This window comes from Calidris pugnax, unplaced genomic scaffold, assembly GCF_001431845.1.
Source record: "Calidris pugnax isolate Ruff unplaced genomic scaffold, ASM143184v1 scaffold117, whole genome shotgun sequence".
Classification (NCBI taxonomy): Eukaryota; Metazoa; Chordata; class Aves; order Charadriiformes; family Scolopacidae; genus Calidris; species Calidris pugnax.
In genome coordinates, this window is record NW_015090834.1 from 94,808 (window position 1) to 120,885 (window position 26,078).

Sequence of the window (26,078 nt, forward strand, 5' to 3'; positions counted from 1 at the left end):
TGCACTGTTGGCTTGCCAAGTTTTATTTAATATTAGAAGGTATTTGAAAACCACTGTGTATCTTAATATTGCAACATATAGACTCTATCACCTCTATGGGGCTAAGTTAAAAACTGTTGGAACTTGTGCAGCTACTTCGCTTTTCTGCAGCTCAGAGCTGCAAGGGAAAAAAAATGCAGCAGTATTATCATGTCTGTTTAAGTAAGTTATATTAAAATGCCAACGTCTGGCGCCATTTCTATAAAGAGCTTCTCTTTATACTTATTTCATCGTGTCAGAGAGACACAGAGTATATTGAATATAAGGATTGCAGTGCCTTGGGCTTTATTTTGGCATATCCAGAACATCCCACATCTGAATACACCGCAGAGAGAACAGACTTCTGATGCAGATTAGATTTCAGTGGGCTGCAGGGGAAAGCTATGGGAGCTGTACTTGATTGCTACAATATCTAAAATAAATGTGTTTAGGAAGAAGGCAAGTTTAGGGATTACACGAAGGGCAAATTGTAGATCCAGAATACATGTTATGGGGAAGAGGAAGGCAGGAGTACAGCTACTATTGCACTACAAAATACATGAAAGATGGATGTAATCTGTAAAAAAACAGGGGCACTAAACCAAATACTTTCTTCATATCAGTTCAAGTGTAGTAGTACCACCCCATCTCAGCCCCTACCCTGCCATCTGCCACTGGGACCTTGAGATGACCAAGTAGCTAATTTTAGAATAAACCTTCTATAGGATTCTTCCCGACCTGTATTGTTTCCAGTCGCCTTCCTAGCATTATGCTACCTTTTCCTGATTTCCCATGCTGGTTTTGTCCTCCAGGTCCCTTCACATCCTTTTCCCATCGCAATACCCAGGACTAAACAGCATTTTGCATCCCAGCCCTCTGCTTTATAATTTTTCCAGTTTTCTCTCTAAGTTTACTCTTCTGCACAGCCTCCAGCTTGCCTTTATTCATGTCAAGAGTAAGTTCCATGAAGAAGACAGAAAGATGAGCAGGGAAAACACTTAGACTGGGAGACAGGAGGGATCGATGGATGGATACAGAGGGATTCTGCAAAGGGGCAGAATCCCACAAGTTAAATGGCCCAGAAAAAAACAGGAAGGAGTTTCCTCCTTGCATCACAGAGCCCCACCCTGGAACTTCTCATAACCGAAATAAAACACAGTGAACTATTCAAAAGGCAAATGTTTATTAGGTACACTGAACTTTAAAAAACTTTCAAAGAATTATGCAAGAAATATATATTTAAATATAACAGGTGTTATTGCAATTGCGCTACGTTACAAAATCACTTTACTACTGTCAGCACAATCTGAAGACCTTAATGTTATATGTGAGATAATGTTACATTGACTCTGGCGCACAGCGAGTGGTCTGCACTGGTTTTTGTTCAAATGTCATTTGTGCTACACCAGGTTGTTCTTGAAGACAAGATCAGCTCTTCGAGGAACTACACCCTTTATGCTTCAGTAGATAAAGGAACTGGCAAGGAAAAACATGAGCTGCTTTCTCAGCAAAAAAGGAAAATCAAAACATGATTTCAGGTAAAGATAAAATATCATATAAGTAACAGTCCAGGAGGTAAACACTCTTTCCATGGCCAAGTAGCTCCTATTAAGCTGACTCCGAATTGCTACAGGTGCACCAAAAGGAGAATGACTCATAAGTCCAGCATTTACACAGATGAAATTAGTAATGGTACATTACATTCAAGTCTCTTGATTTTGCTTATTGCCATGCTGCACCATATTATTGCTTTGTATTGCGTGTATTGAACAAGAGGTTCATGACTGACAAGTCAGAGCGTTCAGAAATACCGTAGAGGCTACGGACTAAAACAAGAAACTGTACAGGCTAAGGACAGGAAGTCAAAGACTAAACCTCAAATCCTTTGTCACTGAGGGCAAAACAAAAAATAGGAAAAAACAAATACTGATTTTTCCAGATTAAATCTGCCATAGCACTGTAATAAATGGAAGCATCCTAGGTATATTCTAAACACGAGGCTTAACTATTCTAGTTAATGAATGGCAAGATTTATTTCTCTTAGAAGGACATCAACAGTCTAGACAGTAAGACTGATCCTAATAAAGATAAACCGGGAGAAGTAATCTAAGCTCTTTATCATAATAGATAAAAATATAGATGAATTCAAGGCACAGGTATTTTAAAAATTAACACGCATTATTTTCTTTGGAACTAATAATACAGAGTAAGCCATAATTACATTATCAACATACTGTACACAGGAGCTTTTAATGTGCATTACTTATAACAGCCTTAGCAGAAAATGATCACAGAACTATTCACACGCACAGATGTGCACACATAAACACAAGACCATAGACTGGAGCACTAGAGTTAAAGAGGAAAAAAAAAAAAGAGAAAAAAAAAAAACCACCTTTCCTGCAAATAAGAGTTCTTAGACAGCAACGTTATCAGGGCTATATATTTGAAGTAACATGACTTTGTGTAACATGAGTTCTGGAAGATGGCTGATGCGAGGCCAGCGTGCAGAGAACAGGTGGGTCACACACCTGGTTTGGGGTTGGTAGGAGGCTGCTTACTATTTTGTGGCAACGCTCGTGGCACTGACACAATCACGATAAACTGACAGCGAAATCCATTTTTATTAATGCCACCTGAAATAATTCAACACTGAGGAAACCTGTGTGCTAGACATTTTAAAAAAATATAAATAAATCACTGCTTGGCCTCCAACCAGTCAGCAAACTTCTGCTTAAAAACCTCATCTTACCTTGTAGACTCCTTTTCTGAACATATATTGCTCAGATTTTTTTAACTAGGCACAGCAAACCTTTAATTTGTACTTTCTTGAGTGCACGAGGCTACATTCACATGAAAACTTTCGTTTTGCCTCACAGTGATCAAGTTGTGTGAGTTTCTTAATGCTCTTGAATTGGCTTGTGCCATCTCCAGTGGTAGAAAAAAAAACACCCTATATATCCTTGCCCAGTTGGGCAATTAGGAAAAATTAAGCTTTGGCTTTCTTGAAGATTGCCACTAGAAGACCGTGACCTTATACGCATCTTTATTGCTCCAGCTGAGTTCAGCGAGTTGACAAACGTGAAATATTTTTACCACCTGAGTTTTAGCATCTGAAATTGCAAACTTAGGAGCATCCAGGGTGTCTTGGTTTCAGCAAGCCCAGCCAAAGGCACACACCCCAAACGCACTGCCTTTCCCCTGCCATTTATCACCCCAGTGAGTTCCTGTCTCTGCCTCCCCGCCGAGAGCGACAGCTCCAGCACAGCACCGTGCCCGGGGCAGGAGGGAAACCCAAAGTTCACAGTGACAAGAAGTCACCACTTCTTGTTCTGTCCTTGTAACTCGAATAAAACAAAAGCAGGATAAACTGAGTAATTATCTAAGATATCGTGGTGAACTCAACTATTTTGAGGAAGAAGCTGGAGCTCTCAAACATAAGTGAACCAAAGCTTCCTCTGTGAATCTCTGTCAAGGTGAGCACCTCCTCTTCGTACGTCATCAGCCTAACTCAAAATTGCGCAGTGTTAAAAATACCATATAAAAAGCTTGAGTAAATTATCATAAGGGTCCATATCCAACATAATCTGCATTAAAGATATCTGTGCTTCAGAGAGCAGAAGAAAAAGCAGCCTTTGATGAGAACTGCGTTGGTGCTAATTAAAACAAAAAAAAATAAACAGTAGCACTCTGGACCCTTGGTGCTCGAGCTGAAAGCACAGCACCTAATCCTCCAAGCAGCTACCAGGCACCTAGTATAGAGTGAACCACCTGATGGTACAAATGGAAGAGAGCCCACAAGTTCACCTGCCTAACCATTACCAACAATAGAGCCCACAGGTAAAACCAAACAATCACCAGGCAACGTTACATGCTTGATGGCTGTAAAACCAGGGAATGCACGGTACTGTGGAAGCGGAAGGCTACAGGCTGCACTATAATGCAGTACTCAAGTTATTTACTCAGAACCTTCTTGAAGCCAGGCTCCAAGAAGACATCAACTTTCTTTTCAATTAACATCGCATTGCTAAGAACGGAAGGATGTAACTCACGAAGCAGACATCAAAATGGAAAAGCAAAACATTTACTCTCACTTCTTTTAATGAGGGAAATACTTTTAAGATAAGTATCGGTTTAGCGGAGTGAAATATTAGACAACTCTTAGAATTATTTTTTTTTTTTGTATGACCGTGGAGATACCTGAGCCCTCTTCCCATGTGTGGTTAGATGAAGTTAACGTCTTTGTGCAGGTGTCTCTACCTCAGAGCTACCAAACCTATTACCATTTATGATGGAAATCTTTTGATTATACTGGACAACGTTAATAATTTTCTCTCCTAGCTGAGACACCCCCCTTTCCCAACTTGCTGCTCAAGCCCATAAACTGCAAGCAGGTAGATATGCATAATAGTGAGAGTTTAAATCTTTGAATTCAGCTCTAGCCAAGTGAAATGCATCGGAGAACAGGTGGCTCAGGAATGAGACTTCAAAGTTAATGCATCCTTCTAGAAAAATAGTTTTCATTAAACCAGAGTTGAATTGTTCTTTTCTAGTACATCTAAAAATAATTATTCTAAAAGAGCAGGCTGTAAGTGCAAATTATTTACAGAGTTAACAAGCAAAAAAAAAAATAATAATTCACTGCTTATTTGAAGGAAATCACTGCCTGAGTAACTGCCATTTTAGCAATGCTCCACGCATGTAACAGTTCAGCACTGAATACAGGTTCTCAGGAATTGTAAGCAGAAGTTTTCTTCTACGTTTCTGCATTTACTGGTTCATTAAACACTGTCATTTTCAAAATAATAGGTAACAGTACATAAATTGTTAAGAAAAGACAACTGAGCTATAAAATGAATCTTCAAAACCATAGAAAGCAATTATCTTGTTATTTACAGAGTAGTGCAGTATTATAAACACAGATTAAGAGATCCTCATACATGGATGACATTGTTCTACACCTACAGAATAAAGAACAGCTTAGCATGACAATCAACAGTACAAATCTTAAAACAAACAAGAAGGAAATCAAAGGAAAGGATAGTATTTTTCAAATTGCATCTCTAATGAAGTGCTCCTATATTATTTTTTTTACATTTTCATTTACAATGATGGCACAAGTTATATACAGTGTTAGTATATAGTAACAGTTACTGGGCAATTACCATTGCTATCAATGGACCTTATTCACAGGTACTGAAATTACCTTTTCCAAGTAACGCTTGGCAAGCAGAAACACAAGAAACTCAGAAAAGGATTAATTTATCTGATTCTTTTGTCTTACACTACCAAGGGACTTTCTTTTAGGGCAATCTGAGTGTACATGCTCAGGGACTGACTTCCTAATTACATCACTGATACGCCAAGATTTGTATTTTATGAGTATTCTTAACATATACAAAGCAGTGTTTGGTATTCAGCCAGAAACTGAAATTTGTGTCCTTTCCTGAGGTTACAAGTTAATGCATCACAAAGTGCAGCTCCCAGTGCTCTTTAAAAGTCATGACCATATGGTACTGAAAATGATGACTCCCAGTTTGGCAGAGTTTCACTGAGGGTCAGAATTTCCATCTCGTGAAGAAATACTCTGGGAAAACAGATGAAGAAAGTCCAGTGGAACAAACGACGTTCCAGAGATGGTGCTTGTTTTCACCCTCCTGAGCAAGCACGGAGTCCAGAGCCCTGAGGCCAGGGATGTCTCTGCAGGGGCCTTAGGATTTTGGTTTTTTTCCCCTACCCTGGCACTGACCAACTTCCCTACTGGCTGCTGTCCTCAGAATTCCTTTGAAAGGCAGTTCCTGAGGTTTTTGGTGATTAATAGGAAATTGGTACACAGACACTCCTATTCATTTTCCAACTCTCAAGTGCTATTTCAGTTTTTATCAACTTGTGCCTCAACTATGCAACTGTGTACTGGAAATAAAGCAACCTAGTACAGAAATCTAGGAAGGACTTAAAAAAAAAAAAAGAGGGGGTGGGGTAGTCAAAATACAGGTGCTTCCTAGGCTTCAAAATTAGCCAAAACATGTTCTGTGGGAGTTACCTCTTATGGCTACGTGGACAGGTTCACAGATATTTTTCTGGTGAGAGGAGGGACCTTCCCAGAACTCCTTTATCCGTGGCCAAGCAGCTTATACAGTAGTTTAACTGTGCTAGAGTGATTGTCTGAAGAAAGGCCAAGAAATACTTGGTGGGTACTCTGCCATCTCTGCAGCTGAGCCATCCGAAAGACCAATTTACAAGCTACGGGGCACAGCCCAGGTCCCCACCTCTATCACCAGATAATTTAAGTAACGTGATTCAGAAAAGCAGAAGAATCCAGAGTTCATCATCCTTTGTTCCTCCAATAGTTTAGAGAGACTTTGCCGTGAGCAAAGAGCGAACCCAATAACTTTCAGACTTCAGCCATACTAGTCAAGAAGTTAAGAACTGGGATTCGAAGTTTGCTTCACAGACGCATGCCTACGCCCCAGTGGTCACTAGTTTTCTGTGTTATGGAGCCTTGTACTTCGCATGAACATTTAGCAACACTATGAATAAGGTCCATAGTGTTAAGGTACACAATCATCACTTCAAAACGTTGTAATGGCTCACTAAAAAACAGTTTCTCCTTCAGAAAAAAAGCATTCCTCAAAGATTCTAATATCTGTCCTATATAGCCTGTTTTGTTTTCTTTTTGTAATTCCAAATAATGCATGATCTAACAGTCTCCTTGTAAACCAAGTAATCTGCTTGTAAGATTGCTGTGCATATAAATTACAATTATATAAGCTTTTTTAATTTGTAGACAATTATCCTAGATGATTCTTTGGAATTTACCTGCCTATTTATTTTTCCAATTAGCAGAATCGGAACACCTTGCAGATATCAATTCTTAAGACACAGGCACAAATGCTTGTGAAGGCACTTTCCCCACAAGGCTTCCAAGATTTTAATTACTGATCATACACAAAGCAAACTTTCTGAATCCTAGTACAACTGCTCTCTCACAGCAGATAAAACTGAACTCTGGTTACTGGATAGATTTGTAGACTTGTTTTTTTAAGTTAAATTAACCCTTTTTTCTAAAGGCGCAGGATACAATTTTCATACGACACGTAGGTAGGGAAAGGGCATTTTCCCACTTCAGGAATCTTTAAAAAGCCTGTCTTGCAGCAGACCACGGGATTCATTCATGCCATCTTCTTTTTTTTCGAGAAAAAAAATTTACAGTTTAAAGCCTTTTTCATTATATCTATGAATCGTCACACAGCCGTGATACGATACTGGCCTGGGCATGGCTGCTACTCCTGTGATAATGCCCGTTGCAGGGTCATAACAAAGAATAGTGTCTGTGGCTTCACCGTTTTCTCGTCTTCCACCAAGGATATAGATTTTTCCATTACACACAGACATGCCACAATTCTCCTGTTTCAAAATACACAAAGGAATACGTGATTATTTAAAAAACTTCTACCCCAGTGCAGAAAGACAGTACAGTGACTACCGTTTGTAAACAGACCAGTCTACACTATTCCCTCCTGAAAGGGCCAATGAAGAAAGCACAATATTTGGGGAAATCAGCAGCACAATCCTACAGGAAAGAGTGTTTCAGATCTGAGCCTCCACTGCACGTAGCTCAGATAGGGAATACAGCTGAACACTGTACTTACCACTTAAACATCTCAGAAAAGGAAAGGAGGAGAGAACAAAGGGTTTCAGAAGAGGGACCACAGTAGGTACTATTAATGTAAAAAACAGGAACAGGGAGCAGCACCTTAGAGGAGTAACAGATAATTAAAAGGGATGTAAACAGAGGAAAGAAAAAAAGCCACGACTAAGAAAAGAGTTCCTGAGAAAAATATAGTGCTATGGCTTATTTGAAAAAAAAGAGAGAGGATTTTATTTCTTCCTTAAAAGCATGGAACAACTATCCAATCAAGTAGAGAACCCAGATCAAAATAGAGGGAAGGCCAGGAGAAAGAAGAACCAAATTGCTGTTAAGGTAGATACGAGAGAGTATATCACTGATGTTTTAAAAATATAGGGAAAATTAACTGATACACACACTACTACCAAGGCACGTTTTAAAATTCTGCTCAGTGCTCCATATGTTGAAGTGATACGGCTCTCACTGCTGAAGTCAGACACATACTGTGGGGTTTTTTCAGTGTAAAAAAAGCTTTCAATATTTTTTGTAACGCTAAAAGGCTTTAATCAATTATAAGGAAATTACTATCTTCAGTCTAAATTTAAACATGTAGCAGAACTTGACAGAGATCAATTTCTAGACAATTAAAACATAATCCGTTATACTGTTACACTCTTCTCCAATAGTAACTGCTCTCAAACACAAAGATCAGTGGCTAACAGTGACACCCAGCTGAAAAGCTACTGCTTTAGAAACTTCCTCTCCTGTGAGGTTTAGAATTACACAGATGAAGAAGCAAAGCAAGAACAGAGTCAGAGATGCAATTTTAACAGGGTTAAACAAGCATACACTCATTGCACGCCAAGATACTAATGTAAAAAAATACTTCTTGGATGTCTACAGGCCATTTAGTGTTAATTACCTGTCTGCTGAATGTATTCTGTACGTGCATCCAGTAGTCCTCAACCGGATCATAGCAGTATATTGCTTTGGTAAGCCCCCCGGCAACGTAGATCAGGTTGTTCAGAGACACAGCCGTAATACATCTTTTTGCGATAGGGATAGTTGCACGGAGCAACCAAGTGTTAGTATCTGGGTCGTAAGACTGAACCTGAAAACAAATACATGCATTTCATGATTTGAAATAATAATTGAAATAATAACCGGGCACACCCACACAGGTTATACAAGGAGAGCCAAAGAAGCAACACCTGGTGGGCAATATCTCACCAAGAAAGTGAAGTCAATATAAATATAGGGCCATGTATCAATAATGTCTATATATGCATTACATTCAACACTGTTTTCCTGCCACTCAGGTGTAAGTATTCAGAGAACTCGTGGAGCCAATGACAGCAGCCATGGGAAAGACCACAGCAACGGTATGTTCTTGAGTTAACATTTTCTACTCTGTATGTTTTTGTGTTATCCTAATTCCATACTCCATTCGGCAAACCAGTTAAAACAGGTATCTGTATGTAAACCAGCAATACTGTTTAGCGTGGATAGAAGATGCAATCAAATACAATTAACTGACCTTGTCAGAACATGTGTTGTCATCAGGACCACCACCGATCACAAACAGTTTGCCAGCACAGCTGGTGACTGCTGGGGAGCTCACAGCTTCTTTCAGGGGAGCCACCTCTGTCCATCGATTGGAAAAGGAATCGTAACACTCTACGCTGCTGAGACGGTTCTGCCCATCATAGCCTCCAACAACATATACCTACACGAAGTGGTGAAAACTATCATCATTTCATTTTTAGAGTAATGATCACATATAATATGAAATGAAATTAATTGAAAGCTGCAAGAATCCTGATTTGCTAGGATTGAGAAGGGATACTTTCCTCAAATTTTTAATTTATACATAGGAATAGAAGCATATAGTCTAAAAATAATACGTAAAGACTATCTGGAGAGTTCCATTCAGTCACGTGTGGAATGACACTGCACACACATGTCCAAAACATTAATTACTAATGCTAAGATAGAAACTTCCTATTTGAATGGCATTTGTTAAAAAAGGTACTTCTCTGCATTTCTCTTTTGACAGATTACATTCAGCAACAGCAGCAGCAAAAATCTGTCTGAATTTACTTTTGCTTTTCTGTGCTTTACTTCTTCCCTATTTCCTTACAAAAATATTTCTTCCTCTCAGTTTTTAAACTTTTCTTTGCTTTCCTGTTGCTCCTCTTGTGTTTAAGCAGCAGAGCTCGCTATTATTTGTGTCTACCTTCTTCCCTCTGTTGGCTCCAACTTCAAGTCTCATCTCCAAGAAGTTACTCCCTCCAAGGGACACCACGCGCACACCTTCCCTAACTTTCATTAATGGAATCCCCACAGGCAGTTGATCCCAATTACTGTTTTTATATTAAGGCATATATGCCTTCAAAAATATGGCAAAACCTCCCATTTCCCCACAGCCTATATTTAGTTAATTTCAATATAAAAGAGTAAGTGAAAAAAAAAGCACAGAGCTGATATTGAGAACAGTACCAGTTTCTGTTAGTAACTGTTACACTTTTGACAGCAGTTTGAAACACAGTCAAATCCAGATGCTCCTTTGTCTGCTTCTTGGGGATAAGACACTTCAATGACGAAAGAACCCACAAAAAATAAATAACCAAGGGATAACATGATTTTCATATCCACAGATAGTGTCTGATAAAAAGCCTAATTGTTTAAAATATTAATTTGAAAATATGTATTTTTTAAATGGATAGGAAATATGAAGTAACACTAAATGTGTACATGTGTTTTCTCCCATTTTCTTATATACAGCAAACATCCCCACTATAAAAAATTATAAATATATTTCTCTTACTTTACCCAGAAGAACAGCCATTTTATGGCGCCATCTGCCTTTATTTAAGGAGGCAACTCTGATCCAAATGTTAAGTTGAGAGTTATAAATCCAAACATCCCGGCTATTGATTCTTCCACCTTTAAAAACAAAAATATGCCAATTTGAATAAATTCATTACTGAATGAGAAATGTTAACTATTAACATGCCTCTCTACAATGGGCAAAAAACTATCCTTTTTAGGTGAAATAAAGATCTATTTATATTTATATGTTAGACTGAACAAGTCAATTTCAGTGGATTTCAAACATGAAAACATACACTAATTTATTTTCTGTATGTGTGCCTTTCCCAGTAACATGCTGAGATCGCATTAGATTATTTCTTGAGGCTGGAATGCATTTAATGGCTTTTGCCCGTGCTCTTCAGATTTCCTTAGTGTCACTGGCTGGATGAGACACTTGAAATCTTAACCATTTATGTGCCTCGTGGCAACAACCCTCCCTAACATTTGCTAAAAAACTGAATGAGAAGCGTTTAAAACCCTATAGCTCTTGTTCATTTCACTCTAAAAGGCTGGTATAAAGGGATCCCCAGCTCAGGTGCTAAAAGGGATTTGTTTCCATTTTACATTCCCACAAGAAGCAGCAGCTTTAACTGTTTTTCTTCTGGAGTTCAGGCAGCCATAGGACAGGAAGGAGTCCCCAGCAATGTACTAGCGCTGCGGCGCTCCTAGGCAACTGGTGTTTTTAAAGCAGCACACAGCATGTTTTATAGCAGAGAAAATGCTGCTGGGAAAAGACTGCGTGGGATTTTTTTGCTCGTAATTTTTCCAACTGTTGCTGCAAATAGGCCACTACTATATTTTAAAGCAGCGGACTTAACGAGCGTAAGTTCATCTCCTTAAATACAATTGATATCCTGGAATCAGCTGTAAAAATCTGCCAGTTAATTCCAAACAAAAATCCCAGAAAACACTTTTGCCTACAATAAGATTGGTTTGGGGCTGGCATTGACCGTTTACATCAGAAAGTGACTTTGGTTGAGCTTAATATGAAATGAAATTAATTGAAAGCTGCAAGAATCCTGATTTGCTAGGATTGAGAAGGGATACTTTCCTCAAATTTTTAATTTATACATAGGAATAGAAGCATATAGTCTAAAAATAATACGTAAAGACTATCTGGAGAGTTCCATTCAGTCACGTGTGGAATGACACTGCACACACATGTCCAAAACATTAATTACTAATGCTAAGATAGAAACTTCCTATTTGAATGGCATTTGTTAAAAAAGGTACTTCTCTGCATTTCTCTTTTGACAGATTACATTCAGCAACAGCAGCAGCAAAAGTCTCTCTGAATTTACTTTTGCTTTTCTGTGCTTTACTTCTTCCCTATTTGCTTACAAAAATATTTCATCCTCTCAGTTTTTAAACTTTTCTTTGCTTTCCTGTTGCTCCTCTTGTGTTTAAGCAGCAGAGCTCGCTATTATTTGTGTCTACCTTCTTCCCTCTGTTGGCTCCAACTTCAAGTCTCATCTCCAAGAAGTTACTCCCTCCAAGGGACACCATGCACACATCTTCCCTAACTTCCATTAATGGAATCCTCACAGGCATTTGATCCCAATTACTGTTTTTATATTAAGGCATATATGCCTTCAAAAATATGGCAAAACCTCCCATTTCCCCACAGCCTATATTTAGTTAATTTCAATATAAAAGAGTAAGTGAAAAAAAAAGCACAGAGCTGATATTGAGAACAGTACCAGTTTCTGTTAGTAACTGTTACACTTTTGACAGCAGTTTGAAACATATGCCCCAAAAATATGGCAAAACCTCCCTTTTCCCCACAGCCTATATTTGGTTAATTTCAATATAAAAGAGTAAGTGAAAAAAAAGCACAGAGCTGGCATTGAGAACAGTACCAGTTTCTGTTAGTAACTGTTACACTTTTGACAGCAGTTTGAAACACAGTCAAATCCAGATGCTCCTTTTTCTCCCAAAACACCTGCTTCTTGGGGATAAGACACTTCAATGACGAAAGAACCCACAAAAAATAAATAACCAAGGGATAACATGATTTTCATATCCACAGATAGTGTCTGATAAAAAGCCTAATTGTTTAAAATATTAATTTGAAAATATGTATTTTTTAAATGGATAGGAAATATGAAGTAACACTAAATGTGTACATATGTTTTCTCCCATTTTCTTATATACAACAAACATCCCCACTATAAAAAATTATAAATATATTTCTCTTACTTTACCCAGAAGAACAGCCATTTTATGGCGCCATCTGCCTTTATTTAAGGAGGCAACTCTGATCCAAATGTTAAGTTGAGAGTTATAAATCCAAACATCCCGGCTATTGATTCTTCCACCTTTAAAAACAAAAATATGCCAATTTGAATAAATTCATTACTGAATGAGAAATGTTAACTATTAACATGCCTCTCTACAATGGGCAAAAAACTATCCTTTTTAGGTGAAATAAAGATCTATTTATATTTATATGTTAGACTGAACAAGTCAATTTCAGTGGATTTCAAACATGAAAACATACACTAATTTATTTTCTGTATGTGTGCCTTTCCCAGTAACATGCTGAGATCGCATTAGATTATTTCTTGAGGCTGGAATGCATTTAATGGCTTTTGCCCGTGCTCTTCAGATTTCCTTAGTGTCACTGGCTGGATGAGACACTTGAAATCTTAACCATTTATGTGCCTCGTGGCAACAACCCTCCCTAACATTTGCTAAAAAACTGAATGAGAAGCGTTTAAAACCCTATAGCTCTTGTTCATTTCACTCTAAAAGGCTGGTATAAAGGGATCCCCAGCTCAGGTGCTAAAAGGGATTTGTTTCCATTTTACATTCCCACAAGAAGCAGCAGCTTTAACTGTTTTTCTTCTGGAGTTCAGGCAGCCATAGGACAGGAAGGAGTCCCCAGCAGTGTACTAGCGCTGCGGCGCTCCTAGGCAACTGGTGTTTTTAAAGCAGCACACAGCATGTTTTATAGCAGAGAAAATGCTGCTGGGAAAAGACTGCGTGGGATTTTTTTGCTCGTAATTTTTCCAACTGTTGCTGCAAATAGGCCACTACTATATTTTAAAGCAGCGGACTTAACGAGCGTAAGTTCATCTCCTTAAATACAATTGATATCCTGGAATCAGCTGTAAAAATCTGCCAGTTAATTCCAAACAAAAATCCCAGAAAACACTTTTGCCTACAATAAGATTGGTTTGGGGCTGGCATTGACCGTTTACATCAGAAAGTGACTTTGGTTGAGCTTCTGGAAGTTCACAGTACAAGGATCTGTCACACTACTTAAAAAATTAACAACCAAACAAACTAAAAAACAACAAAGAAAAGAATAGTGTCTTAATTTTTTAAGGATTATTCACCTGAAACAAGAATATCATTCCGTAGAGCACACACTGCATACTCAGACTTGGTGAATTCTGGAAGTTTGGCCAGTGATTTCCACTCTCCTGTTACAGGATCGTAGCACTCAGTATATGGCAAATTAAACCCTCCAACTCGTTCACAGCCTCCAACAACAACTATCACCTCGGAATAACCAGTTGATCTAAAAAACATGAACACAGAAAACTAAGATGTAGAAGACATTTATTAGTACACGGAGGCCAAACAACATTGTCTTCAGAAGTGTGTGGAAACTGGAGATTTGACTATTTAGCATTAACTTAAATAAAAAAGAATAAAGTCATTTAGCACAGTTAGAGGTTTTCGTGGTTTCCAGCTGCCTCGCTACAGAGCAGGTTACCACAGCGACAGGTGTTCTGTGTAAGTGCTGGAGTCACCCTGCACAACATTCTATGTAAAAATCAAATAATTATAAAATACAAAAAGCCCTTACTTTAATAATATTTTTCCTTTGACTGTGTACTTAGTGGTATCAGAAACAGAGTTCAAGCACGACTTGAGACAATGAGATAAGCAACGCATCTCACACCAAAACCAGTACCCAGCCCCTCAATTGTACAAAATTCATAGTACTTTACATTGCTTAAATCTTCAAGAAGTTTGAAATGTTTCCGGTTATTTCCTGAAAAAAAGCTGAAGGCATATACTCAACAAAATAAAGGAAAAGAAGGAGACCTTAGAGCCAATGCACAGTTAAGAAAGTGAAAAACCAGTGCAGTGATAGGAGGGAACATTCAGGAACACTGAAATAAAAATTCAAGCCTAAACCAAAAAAATAAACTTAGTGTGAAAAAATAAAGCGTTAAGAGTCTGCAATGTACACAAATAAGCCTTGAAATCCTATTCCATGCTCTCATTCTTCTGAAGTGTCTACTATACTATGTGTAACGTATCTGCATTATACATATCCTACATTCACAGCAATAACAAGAATCATTATGTTAATCCACATTTGAATGTACAGAATCAACCAACCATCTTCAACATGCAAATCAACTCATGACCAACTTTTATTCCTCCTCTCAAGTTTACAATTTCTTGTAAGCATTTGTCAAAATCTTTTCTTTTCAGAGCATTTTTAGATTAAAGGATTTTGCACTGAGACAGTTGTTTCAAGGACTGCTGTCTATTAAGTAAAACCGAATGCAAGATTGATTTTATTTTTGGTAAGCCTTTTTGTTTTGTTTTAATTTCAATCCTGACATGATCTGTCATCTCGTTCATACCCTTGCTGAGTACTGCAGTCCTCTCATAAACAAACAAACAAACAACTTATGACTGCACTTGAGATAAAAGTTGCATGATCTGTCCCCAGATTTCCTAACACGTGAACTTATACACAATTATATTCACTTATAAATCCTGATGACGTTTTCCCCATTTTGCAACATACGGAGTAAAACTAGTTGGCCTTTCTGTAACACACCATATATATTTCTACTCAGAGTATTTTTAAATAGGCAATGCTAAATGCTAACATACTGTAAGATCATATGATGAGGGTGTGTATGTGAGGAAGCGTATGTACACACCTGAACTAGGCAGATGAAACACTCTCCTCAGCTCTGAAGTCATGTTCTTTCCTGGTTTCTATGTGTATTTACTGTTACTGTTTTTTGCTTTTTTGAGCAACAACTCTGAAAAGAATCTCTCAAAGGATAAGAGAGGGGAAGTTCCTGTGCCAGCAAAGCATTACCCAGGAAGAGAATTTCCTTAAAAGCAAGATACTCATCTCATCATTTGCCTTAGAAGCCAGCCAAACACATCAGCTTACACTTCGTACAAAAGAGGTTTGTCTGTTGATTACTTTCTAGATTAGAATAAAGGCCTCCACTTACTGCAAAGCTTACTGTACCAGATTACCAATCTTTATTTTATAACTAAATGAACCAAAAGTCCTTAATTGGAGAGAGGTCTTTATGAATTGCTATGATGGAGTTTTGCTCTTTGAAGGAAATATTAGAACCAAACAGTTTCCAAACATTTTAGTACCTTATAACCATATCCTTTCTTTAGTTAAGAAACTTTTCTGTTATATTTTCTTGAAGTTGTCTTGTGCTGTACAGGTTTTAAGGTTAGTTGCAAAAGAGTTTTTGCAAATGATGGAGAGCACATCAGTTTAAAAAACAAAAAAAAAACCATCAAAAACGTGGGAGTACGCAAAAAGAACATACAGGCAAAGGCTAATTCCAGAAAAGAACTAAGGATTTATTTGAATGGAGATTAGAAAAAGCTGTGATTTCCATCAGCAGCACAGAAAGACCTCCTTGTAGCCCTCAGAAGAAAGGGTGTGAGCAAAAGAAGAGGTGAGCTAAAAAAGGCACCAGAGAGGTTCCAGGAGACACACTCTCACCAGGAAAAGGTGCACAAAATAGGGGGAGTAGAAGACAACTGACAACTGAGTATCTCCTAATCCCGTGCCTTCCCAGGAGCAGGTGTCCTGAGTTACACACAGGCTTCTACACAGGGGGAGAGCACCAGCCAGCACAGCCTCAGCTGGAGAGAAGAATTTTTAGTAGTTCAAACAGATTACATTCAAAAATATTTGAAGTTTGGAAAACAAATTACTAGGATTCTGGTAAATCACTGATTTTTTCCCCTGCTAATTCACTTTTGGGTAGCAAGTGGGATAAAAGACAGAAATGAAAATTTAAATAAAAACTCATCTCCTTGGGCTAAAAGTAAGGGACTGCATTAAAGCTTTCTAAAGGCAACCAAAAAGGATGCGTTAAAAGGTATAAATGTAGTAACTTCTAACGAAAGAAGACACTCCTGTATCAGACAGCTTAAGAGGAACTGTGCGATGGAAGAATTCACAAGTATATGAAAATCTGAAAATAATTCAAAATATACAGTTGGAAGAGCCTGTTTTGGTTTGTGTATGGAAATGTACTGCTTGATCACTGCTTGATCTCACCTTGGAGATCTGCTGTGCAACACAACCAGCAGGGGACAAGAGAGACTTAAAAGGAGCATGAGAGACAACCTCAAGATGTCACTATGTCATTGCAAACACATAACTGAAGAGCTCTTTCATAAAGCCCTTCTGCATGTGTAAGGATGCCTGGTGGCATGCACCACAAAGAGCAAGCAGACAACTGTTATGCCACGTTTTAAACTTTTATTTACTAAAATTAACTCTTCACTGGCTTCAAAAAGGGAAAAAAATAATTATCAACTGTGAAATCACAATCCATGCTGTTTTTTTTTTTTAAAAAAAAGGGGTAGGTGCATACATACCCATACATGGAATCACAATTAATTTCCAGAAGTTTCAGTAAATACACTGGTGTGGGAATTCCTGATCCTGCAGCCTGTCTCCTTTTAGAAACAGTTTACATAAAAAAGAAATTGGAGGAAGGCAAGAAAGAAGGAAGTGAGGTCTCCAGCGTCCTCTTCTCCCCAGACCCCCAGGAAATGCCCAGAAAAGGTGTGATGACATGGGGGAAGGGGGACCTGGTAACGGTTTTAAAACACAATCTCTTTTTGCTATAGGCAACAGAAACAAACAGGCAACAGAAACAAATGACAAAGAACTATTCCATGAATGTAATATAGAAAAGGGGAAAAAATTCCTGCTGGGAGGCCAGCCAGTTTTTCTCTTTGTAAATTACTTCTCTTCTTCTTGCCCACTGGAATTCACAGGGCACTTTAATAAGCTCAGCAGTAAAACCAACAAAACCCACAAAATCCCAAAGCAGCACCCTCCCCCAGCTCCACAATCACCTGTATGAGGCAAGACCCTTCATTTACAGAGTGGAACACTGCACTGAGGCTATCTGCATTCTCAGGTACATACACTTCATGCACTTCAACAAAACTGTTCAGTCTAAGTGTATTTGCTTTCTTTATCAAATCGAGTCATAAACGTAGAATAAAAACACCACACCAAACACCGTAAGATACAGCCCCCCTTCAATGGCTCATGAAACAAGGGGTCTTTGGTCTGAATTCCCATGGTCCCTCCCTCAGACTCGGGGTATGAAATGCTGCAGAAACTGGTAGTTTCCAAATTGCCATGATCCAAATGTTTCCAAAGACCTTCCGTGGCAGCAAACAGCTTAGAAAACCCAACAGCAGGGCTGCAATGAGTTTAAGAAGAATTTCTTCTCTCACGGCAGGATTGAAGACTGGAAAGCCACTAATGGGGCAAATGCTTGCCAAGTATTCCCCACCCCCCCCATAAGCAAGCTTTTAACACATGCCAAAAAAAAAAGGAAGGCTCCCAGCAGAGTCACTGTAAAACAACCACATATGACTAAGAGTAAACAAAGAGGAGTAACTCCTAACACAGTATGTTTGTCCAGACCAGATCGTTGCATCACCTCAATATAACACGTGATTTTATAACTGCAGCCTAAATCAGCTGGAGCTAACAACAAACTATCATGTCAACTATCATGTGCAGGTAAGGCTTTTACTGGGAAAATATTTTGCAGGAAAAAAACCATCGTAACCACCATTGCTCATAAATGCCACTAAATGGACTCTTCCTCATTTCTTCTTGCAACTTCAGTCAGCTATTTGTGTAACGCATTATTAAGCGGCAGCAAATCTGAATTATTAAAATGTCATAGAATAAGCATGAAATAAGGAACTGTTTCGTAATTCTTTAAAAATGCAAGATTTAGTTTCTTTACAGTTAAGAACCTGTTGTTCTGCTGCCTACTGTCTATTACAAATCCATGTACCACTCCAACTGGAAAGTATTTGTGATGTAGCAAGCAAATTGCTCTGAATATATATCCCCATCCTCTGCAGTGCACTGTATGCTCATGTGGCTTTGTTAGAAAAAGAAAGAAGATTGGGAAATGGAACAGTTTACTTCCTATAGCACAAGTTCAAGGCACTGCTATTGTATGAAATAATTTAAGATCTCATCTAGCAAGCATTAACCTTCAGAAAACATTTTACTTGCAAGGTAATACAACTTCACTTACCTGAACAGTCATGTGTTTCATAGCAATGAAGTGATTTGTGCAAAAAGACTTCACTTACGTATATTTTCAAGACATGTGTGAGCTTCACGTGTTGTGGGGAAGTACAGAAGGGTAACTGTAGTGGCTCCGGAATGCAAAATAAAATAATCATCAAGAGATTTTTTTCTGGGCACGTGTATGTCAAACACCTGCACATCCACTATGTCCGTCTCCTACAGAAATAAGAGGGGGAGGAAGGGGGAAGTTTCCTCACCTGCGTGGCCTAGTTCTGGGAGACATCATCTCATTCCCAAGGATGTGGTATCGCCTGGCTTCGTGCAGCAGTTGATAGCACTCCGGGGAGTTCTGAATCAGCTGGTCCACTTCCACAGTCTGAACAAAGTAGTTTGGGTGTAACAAGGGGAGCCTGACGTGCGTCAGAAGTTCATGTAACACTGGTCTTCGCAGCTCGACTGCCCGGTACACCCAGCGCATGACGGCTTCAAACACCATCTCTTCCTTGCTGATCACCAGTTCGTCGCTGCAAATGTAATCAATGAGCTCATCCTTCCCCAGTTCGAGGAATTCTTCGTGCTGGGACACGTCCTCAAAGGTCTGCAGCGCAAAATTCCTGCACTTGGTGAAGAGTGTCTTGAGCGAGTGCGTATCTGCAAAGCGCTGGATTCCCAGGCAGTTGCAAGGATCCAGCTGTTCTTCCAGGAACTTGGCACAGGCGTCGCGCAGAACGCTAATCTGAAAGAGACTCGAGGTTTCAAAGAGATACTGCACGTTCTCCGTAGTGATTTTCACCTTGCCAGTGTATACGTACTGTAAGAAGCAATCCATAGCTTCAGCAAGAATGCCGTTGATCTCCACCAACATCTCCCTGCTCTCTCTGTGATCGTTGCAGAACATGGCTCTGAAGTAGCTGCTGCAGGCTGAGAGGACAGCACGATGGCAGGGAAACTCCCTTCCTTCCACGCAGATAATGACATCCGTGAACAACCGGCTGTCTCGAAATTCATTGAAGATCTGCAGAATGCTTTCGGCGTGGGATGATCCCGAGGAGAAGTCAAAAAACTCAGGGCCTGACAACGATTTTGGGTCCATTTCAAAAACTTTCCGCTTGGTTGCAGGGGAATCTCGTATCCCGCTCTCCTCTCTATTCAGTCTGCGTCCCAATATTAGTACCATTGTTACATCAGATGGCTATAGAGTCATTGAGAAAAGTTTGCAGAGTTTCTCCTTCGCAGTGCTACGGTCTGAAAAATTAAAACACTTCAGTATTCAGTCTGGCATATTCTTAACTTCATCGCAACAAGCTACTTGTTTGGTCACTCTAAGAATTAGTACAATTTTTGACCTTTGCTAGAGGTGACACAGTATTACAGGGCAAATGGGTGTGCACCTCACGCAGGGCAGCACAGGGTTATCTGCTGCATGTTAAATACAAAATATACCCATAGAACAGGTGTCAGGGAGGGCAAGTTCTGAATGTCCCAGCACCGCTGGCATTGCATTAGTGTTCAAGATAAAAAAAGACCTGAGATCTTGACTCCAGCAAATCACCCGACTGACAGAAGCCAAAGATTTCCTGGATAAAGATCCCGAGCTCGGGCTTTTCTCATTTTTCAGTGTAATCCTCATTTCACCTGGAGCCTCCAAGTGCTATTATAACAGCACTAGTCAAAAAGGGAGGAAAAAACACTGACATTGTATTACAGGGCAAATGGGTGTGCACCTCACGCAGGGCAGCACAGGGTTATCTGCTGCATGTTAAATACAAAATATACCCATAGAACAGGTGTCAGGGAGGGCAAGTTCTGAATGTCCCAGCACCGCTGGCATTGCATTAGTGTTCAAGATAAAAAAAGACCTGAGATCTTGACTCCAGCAAATCACCCGACTGACAGAAGCCAAAGATTTCCTGGATAAAGATCCCGAGCTCGGGCTTTTCTCATTTTTCAGTGTAATCCTCATTTCACCTGGAGCCTCCAAGTGCTATTATAACAGCACTAGTCAAAAAGGGAGGAAAAAACACTGACATTTTCCAAAAATTCCACTGAAAAATCACTCTGTTTTCATTATAAAGTCGATCATAATGAAGTCTTACAATACTAATGTTTAATAACATTCAGTTATCTCTATGAATAACCTTGACCATAACTTTTTACCTGTTCATTAGTAACATCTAAAAATTAGTTCAATATAAGACTCAATTAAAAATGAATAGAAATTGCTAGTGCACAAAACAGAATGTAGGAAGAACTACATTTGTTTGTGAAAATAAGAACCAAGGGCAACTCACCTGAGGACAGGGCTATTTTCTGTTTTCCAAAGTACTACAGACAAATCTTTATTAGCAAAACCTTTTGCTCAAACACTTTCCAGTTTCAAATACACAGTGTATAACGTCCCCCTCAGCTCCCAAACACACATGTAAGCAGAGCACTGAAGTCACAAAAATCAAGTAGTCAAACGTTAGCATATGTCAAGACTCAAGTCTGCTGGTAAAGAAAATGCAGCTGATTTTGCAGATAGCAGTGCCTATTGGAGGTAACGTGATGACCAGTCTAGCAGCAAGAGGGGGTTCTTCCACTCCTGAGCTTTAAAATCAACTGGATGAACGTCCACCACAACACACTGAGGCAGCAAGAAGCTGGGCAAAACACCCTCTTGGGTCTGACACAGGTATCATTCTACATGCATAGAATATTTATTTTTGTGTCCAGAAGGACATGCGCTGAATTATTTTAAATTTTATGGAAATTTTTGTCATGCTTCCAAGGAGTTCTGTTCAGCTTCCCCTCATTCCCCACATAGTCAGTAAACGTCAGCTCCTCACAGCAATTTCATTTCCTGACATGCTCACATCTTCAGAGCTGCAATTACCCAATCCAAGTCTGGCTACATCATCGCTTAATATAGAACACAATGAACAGGCTTTTTTTTAAACAGGCTCTTTACGTTGCTGGCTGGGGCTAAATCACAACAACAGCACCTTTAGAAGGCACCATCTTAACAAAGAGCAAGAAAAGAATGTGTGCTGGACATTTAGTCATTGAGAAAAGAGGCTGAAACATTTATATGGAAAATATATGGTTATATATATATAAAATATGGTTATATATTTGGTTATATATATATATGGTTATATTTGGTTATATATTTTCCATATAAAACTTGTTACACATATTTACAAGGTACTTTCTTGGTATGGCTCATTTACCCTACCCTATTTCATTTTCATTTGAATTAAAATAGGATCAGTTGTCTACTTTGATGCCTGAAAAACACTGTTGCAATGAGCCTATCTAATAACCGATTGCTTCAGAGAGGTTTTAACCAGGCAGAAACGGACAGCCTAATCTGTAGCTGCTATTCCAGCCAACATATTTCACAACAATTTTACCCTGTAATGACGCAGGCCAGATACAAAACAAAACCAACAACAACAACCACCAGCACCTCACCAGCTCCGCTGCAAACACCCTAACCCTTCCACTGAACTTTATCTGCAATTCATTCCAGGCTACTCAGCGTGAGAAAGTGGGCAGAAATGAAGCATCAGCAGCAGAAAAGGGAAATGTAACAATGAAAACAGAAATATAAACGCTAGAGGCTTGATTCCAGTGTCATAGATTTAAATCAAAAGAATTTCACTAAAGCTACTGGAGCTTTTCCAAAGCAAAGGAAGCCTGAAATCAGAAACAAGACCCTGGCGTGTTGCACGAAAGGGCAAAACACAGAAACTAAGTAAAAAAGCAACATCAAGATTAAATCTTTCTCATTATGTGAGAAGACTTAAGAAGACACTGTATCGTGCAATCACTAATAGATGGAAATAATGGCTCTGGGTTAAGCCTGCTCACTGCAGGAAGAAACATCTTTATACTTGGAACAACACAAAATTAGTGGTCAGCAAGTGATTTTTTTATTTTTTTTTTTAATGTCCCGATGGTTTAAAGAAATGGGAGACTAAAAAAAATTTAAAAACCCCATGGAGCAAGAACTAATCAAGGACTGCTCACTGCAGGAAGAAACATCTTCTTTATACTTGGAACAACACTAAATTAGTGGTCAGCAAGTGATTTATTTTTTTTTTAATGTCCTGATGGTTTAAAGAAATGGGAGACCAAAAAAAAATTAAAAAACCCCATGGAGCAAGAACTAATCAAGGGAATAAATACTGCAAATTCACAAAGAAAAGAATGAAAAGGAAAAGAAATTACACTCCACTGCAGAAATTACTGCTTTTGAATATACTATACTTCACTTTCTATCCAGTTAATTCCTTCTGTAGGTTTGCTTAAGCGAAGTAATTTTACAAGACCATCAGTAACAGAGTCTCACGTTCAGCCTTATCGATCAGACACAGAAATGCCCTTCTTGCAAATCTTCCTCTGGCAGTTTTAAAAAGGTCCCAGTTCAGCTGCCAGCCCTGTGTTTCAGCCCCAAAACCGGAAAGGCAGAGAGGAATCCTGTCTGGAGCCGCGCTGCTCAGTACGCACGGGAGGGAAACAAGGGGAATAAACCTGTCTGCACCTTTTGTGTATATAAAGGACTTAGAGATACCTACAGACTCTGCATTATAAGGCACTAGCTATTCAGAGAATTTAAGTTTGAGATATCTTCAGTAAGTTTAAATGAAGCAAAAGAAAAATAAACAAAATTTTTCCCCAGGGCAACTATTGGAAATTATTGTATCAAAAAAATACAAAATGCATTGGATTGCTTGCCTGAGCGCGGGTCAGCAAGGACAGACCTTAAGTGCGCTGCTCGGTGCACGGGAGGGAAACAAGGGGAATAAACCTGTCTGCACCTTTTGTGTATATAAAGGACTTAGAGATACCTACAGACTCTGCATTATAAGGCACTAGCTATTCAGAGAATTTAAGTTTGAGATATCTTCAGTAAGTTTAAATGAAGCAAAAGAAAAATAAACAAAATTTTTCCCCAGGGCAACTATTGGAAATTATTGTATCAAAAAAATACAAAATGCATTGGATTGCTTGCCTGAGCGCGGGTCAGCAAGGACAGACCTTAAGCAAATCAGGGTCTACCCAATCAAAAAACTGGGCAGGAAAAACAAATGTTTTGTATCAACAGGTTTTAAAAACAGTCTACAAACACAGCCACAGCTATGACATGCATGTTACCGTGCACGTGTACATGTCTAAATTAATCTCTGGGTTTACCCGATGATCAGGTTTCTCTGTTTCCTTAACCTATATTGTCTATAGACTTGTCTACACAAGACGTTCCTCAGAAATAATCTGACTGAGGGCCCAATAAAAAGGCTGGTAAATGAGGTCTGTGTTTGCCCCGACACATTCTGTGGGTAAATCCTCCCAGGCAAATAACTTTTACATCGCACTAAACTCCTCCTTCCTCCGCTGCACTGTCCTCATGGATTTTACCCCTCTCCCTTCACCCACAGCTCTGGCAGCAGTTGGCAACCTTCTGGCAGAGCTGTTTTTCTCTCTCCTGTGTCACAGGACTCCTTTGGTCCGTTAGCGGAACCGTCAGACAGACAGACAGCAGAGGAACCACCACACAAGCAGGGTCGGGGCGAGGCCGCGGGTAACACCTCGTCATCAGGTGTGCCCCAGCTCGGCCCGCAGGGTGCAGTTTTGGGGAGTACCTGAAGCTGGGCTGGGCTGCTGCTGCTGTCAGAGGAGGTGGTGTCCACCCTGCGTGCCCTCCGCCGTGTCACCCCAGCACCAGCGCTGGCCTGGCGTGGCTGGACCAGTGACCACCTGTGAAGGGAGAAAAGGAGGTGCTGGCAACAGCACAGGGACACCGATGGCACAACCCCGGTGGCCCAAGCCTGCTGACAAGTCACCTCTACCATTGCCTGTCATGGTACCAGTAACAGCACCCCGAGGTAACACAGCCACAATTAACAAAATAAATGGTATTGTCATCCTAAAACACGGGATCTGTAACCAGAATTAGCCCACCCTGACTGATTTCCTTTGTGATTTCGGCGAACACGACCCGCAGGTGTGCTTTGTCTCAGGCATCCCCACCACCAGAGAGCACAGACACCAGTAAACCCCAGCACCGGAGCTAAAATGCTTTTATCTTAAAGGTAGAGAGAAGGAAAAACAACAACAACAACAAAAAAGGCAGCATAAGCTTTCCCTCCACTGAAAAACAAACACAGCATTTATTTTTGCTTCTTTGGACTGTTAAAAAAAGACCAAAGCATTGTCAATTTTAAAGGACTTAAAAAAAAATTAATTTGTCTTGTTTTACAATAGAAATTGAGGATGTGAACGCTTTTAAGTTGAATGAAGTCTTTGAAAGTACTAACTAGTGAACAAGAATTCAAAGCAACACAGTAAAGGGTTAGTTGTGCTGCAGAAGTTTTTTAAATACATGATACTATTTTGATTTAAAAAAAAAACATACTCTGAATGCCAAAAATCAATAGTAATCAAGCCAGTGACACACAAAGCAAGCCCTGAGTGCCCTCAAAAAACACCCAGCGAAAACAGGAACTGATCTGGACGTGAGACTCATGGTTATTAAAGAAAACAAAACAAAACCAAGCAGCAAAAAGGGGCACCTTTGCCCCGTGCCGGAGCCTTTAGATAACCCGGCTGTAAGAGCGGTCACCTCCCCGGGCACACACCCGCTGGCGGGAGCGCTGTGCCCTCCCGTTAGTGCTGGAGAACTCACTGCTCTCCCCTCGGATTCGCTGTCGTTTTACACATATTCAGCTTTTGCTTAAAATAAAATAAAAATAAATGACGTGGTACGTGACTACGTGCTTCAGGGGCTTCCAGGGGGCTCAGCCAACACACACACACACACTGCAGCGCTCCAACAGCCGGGCCGGTGTCACGACCCGCCGAGACCCCCGGTACCTCCAGGGCCGGCAACTCCCGGTCGGTAGCGAGGCGAGAACCAGAGCGATCTACGGAGCGGAGCACGGGCCCCCGCCGGTCCTCCCGCCCCGGGGGCAGCGGCCGGCAAACCCCCAACATTCCACGCTCCTCCCCGCCCCTTTCTGCTCTAGACGGGAACAAAGCGTCACCCAAACAAAACAACCGGCCCACAAAAACAACCGGGTTGCGGGGGAGGCCGGGGAAGGGCGGGGGGGTGGGCCGTCGGGCCCGCTCTCCGGCCGTTCCACCGCCACAGCGGCACAAAATGGCAGCGCCCGGGGGGGAGCGGACGCCGTCCCCGGCCGAGGGAGGGACTCCTCTGAACCACAGAACCCCGCCGCCGGCTACAGCCCCGAC

At 40.1% G+C, this 26,078-nt stretch overlaps 1 protein-coding gene across 1 annotated transcript in view; it reads right to left on the reverse strand.

Annotated features, from left to right (window-relative positions):
- Positions 1–1,182: 1,182 nt before the first annotated feature.
- The window catches only part of KLHL24 (kelch like family member 24), a 25,566-nt gene continuing 670 nt past the window's right edge, over positions 1,183–26,078 (reverse strand). The window contains exons 2-8 of the mRNA XM_014941537.1: positions 24,470–24,584; positions 19,100–20,087; positions 13,864–14,048; positions 12,722–12,840; positions 9,186–9,374; positions 8,571–8,759; positions 1,183–7,425 (exon numbers count right to left, since the gene is read on the reverse strand). Of these exons, the coding sequence (XP_014797023.1) occupies positions 7,225–7,425; positions 8,571–8,759; positions 9,186–9,374; positions 12,722–12,840; positions 13,864–14,048; positions 19,100–20,019 (1,803 nt within the window). The 5' untranslated portion in view covers positions 20,020–20,087; positions 24,470–24,584 and the 3' untranslated portion in view covers positions 1,183–7,224. The remainder of the gene's footprint in view (positions 7,426–8,570; positions 8,760–9,185; positions 9,375–12,721; positions 12,841–13,863; positions 14,049–19,099; positions 20,088–24,469; positions 24,585–26,078) is intronic.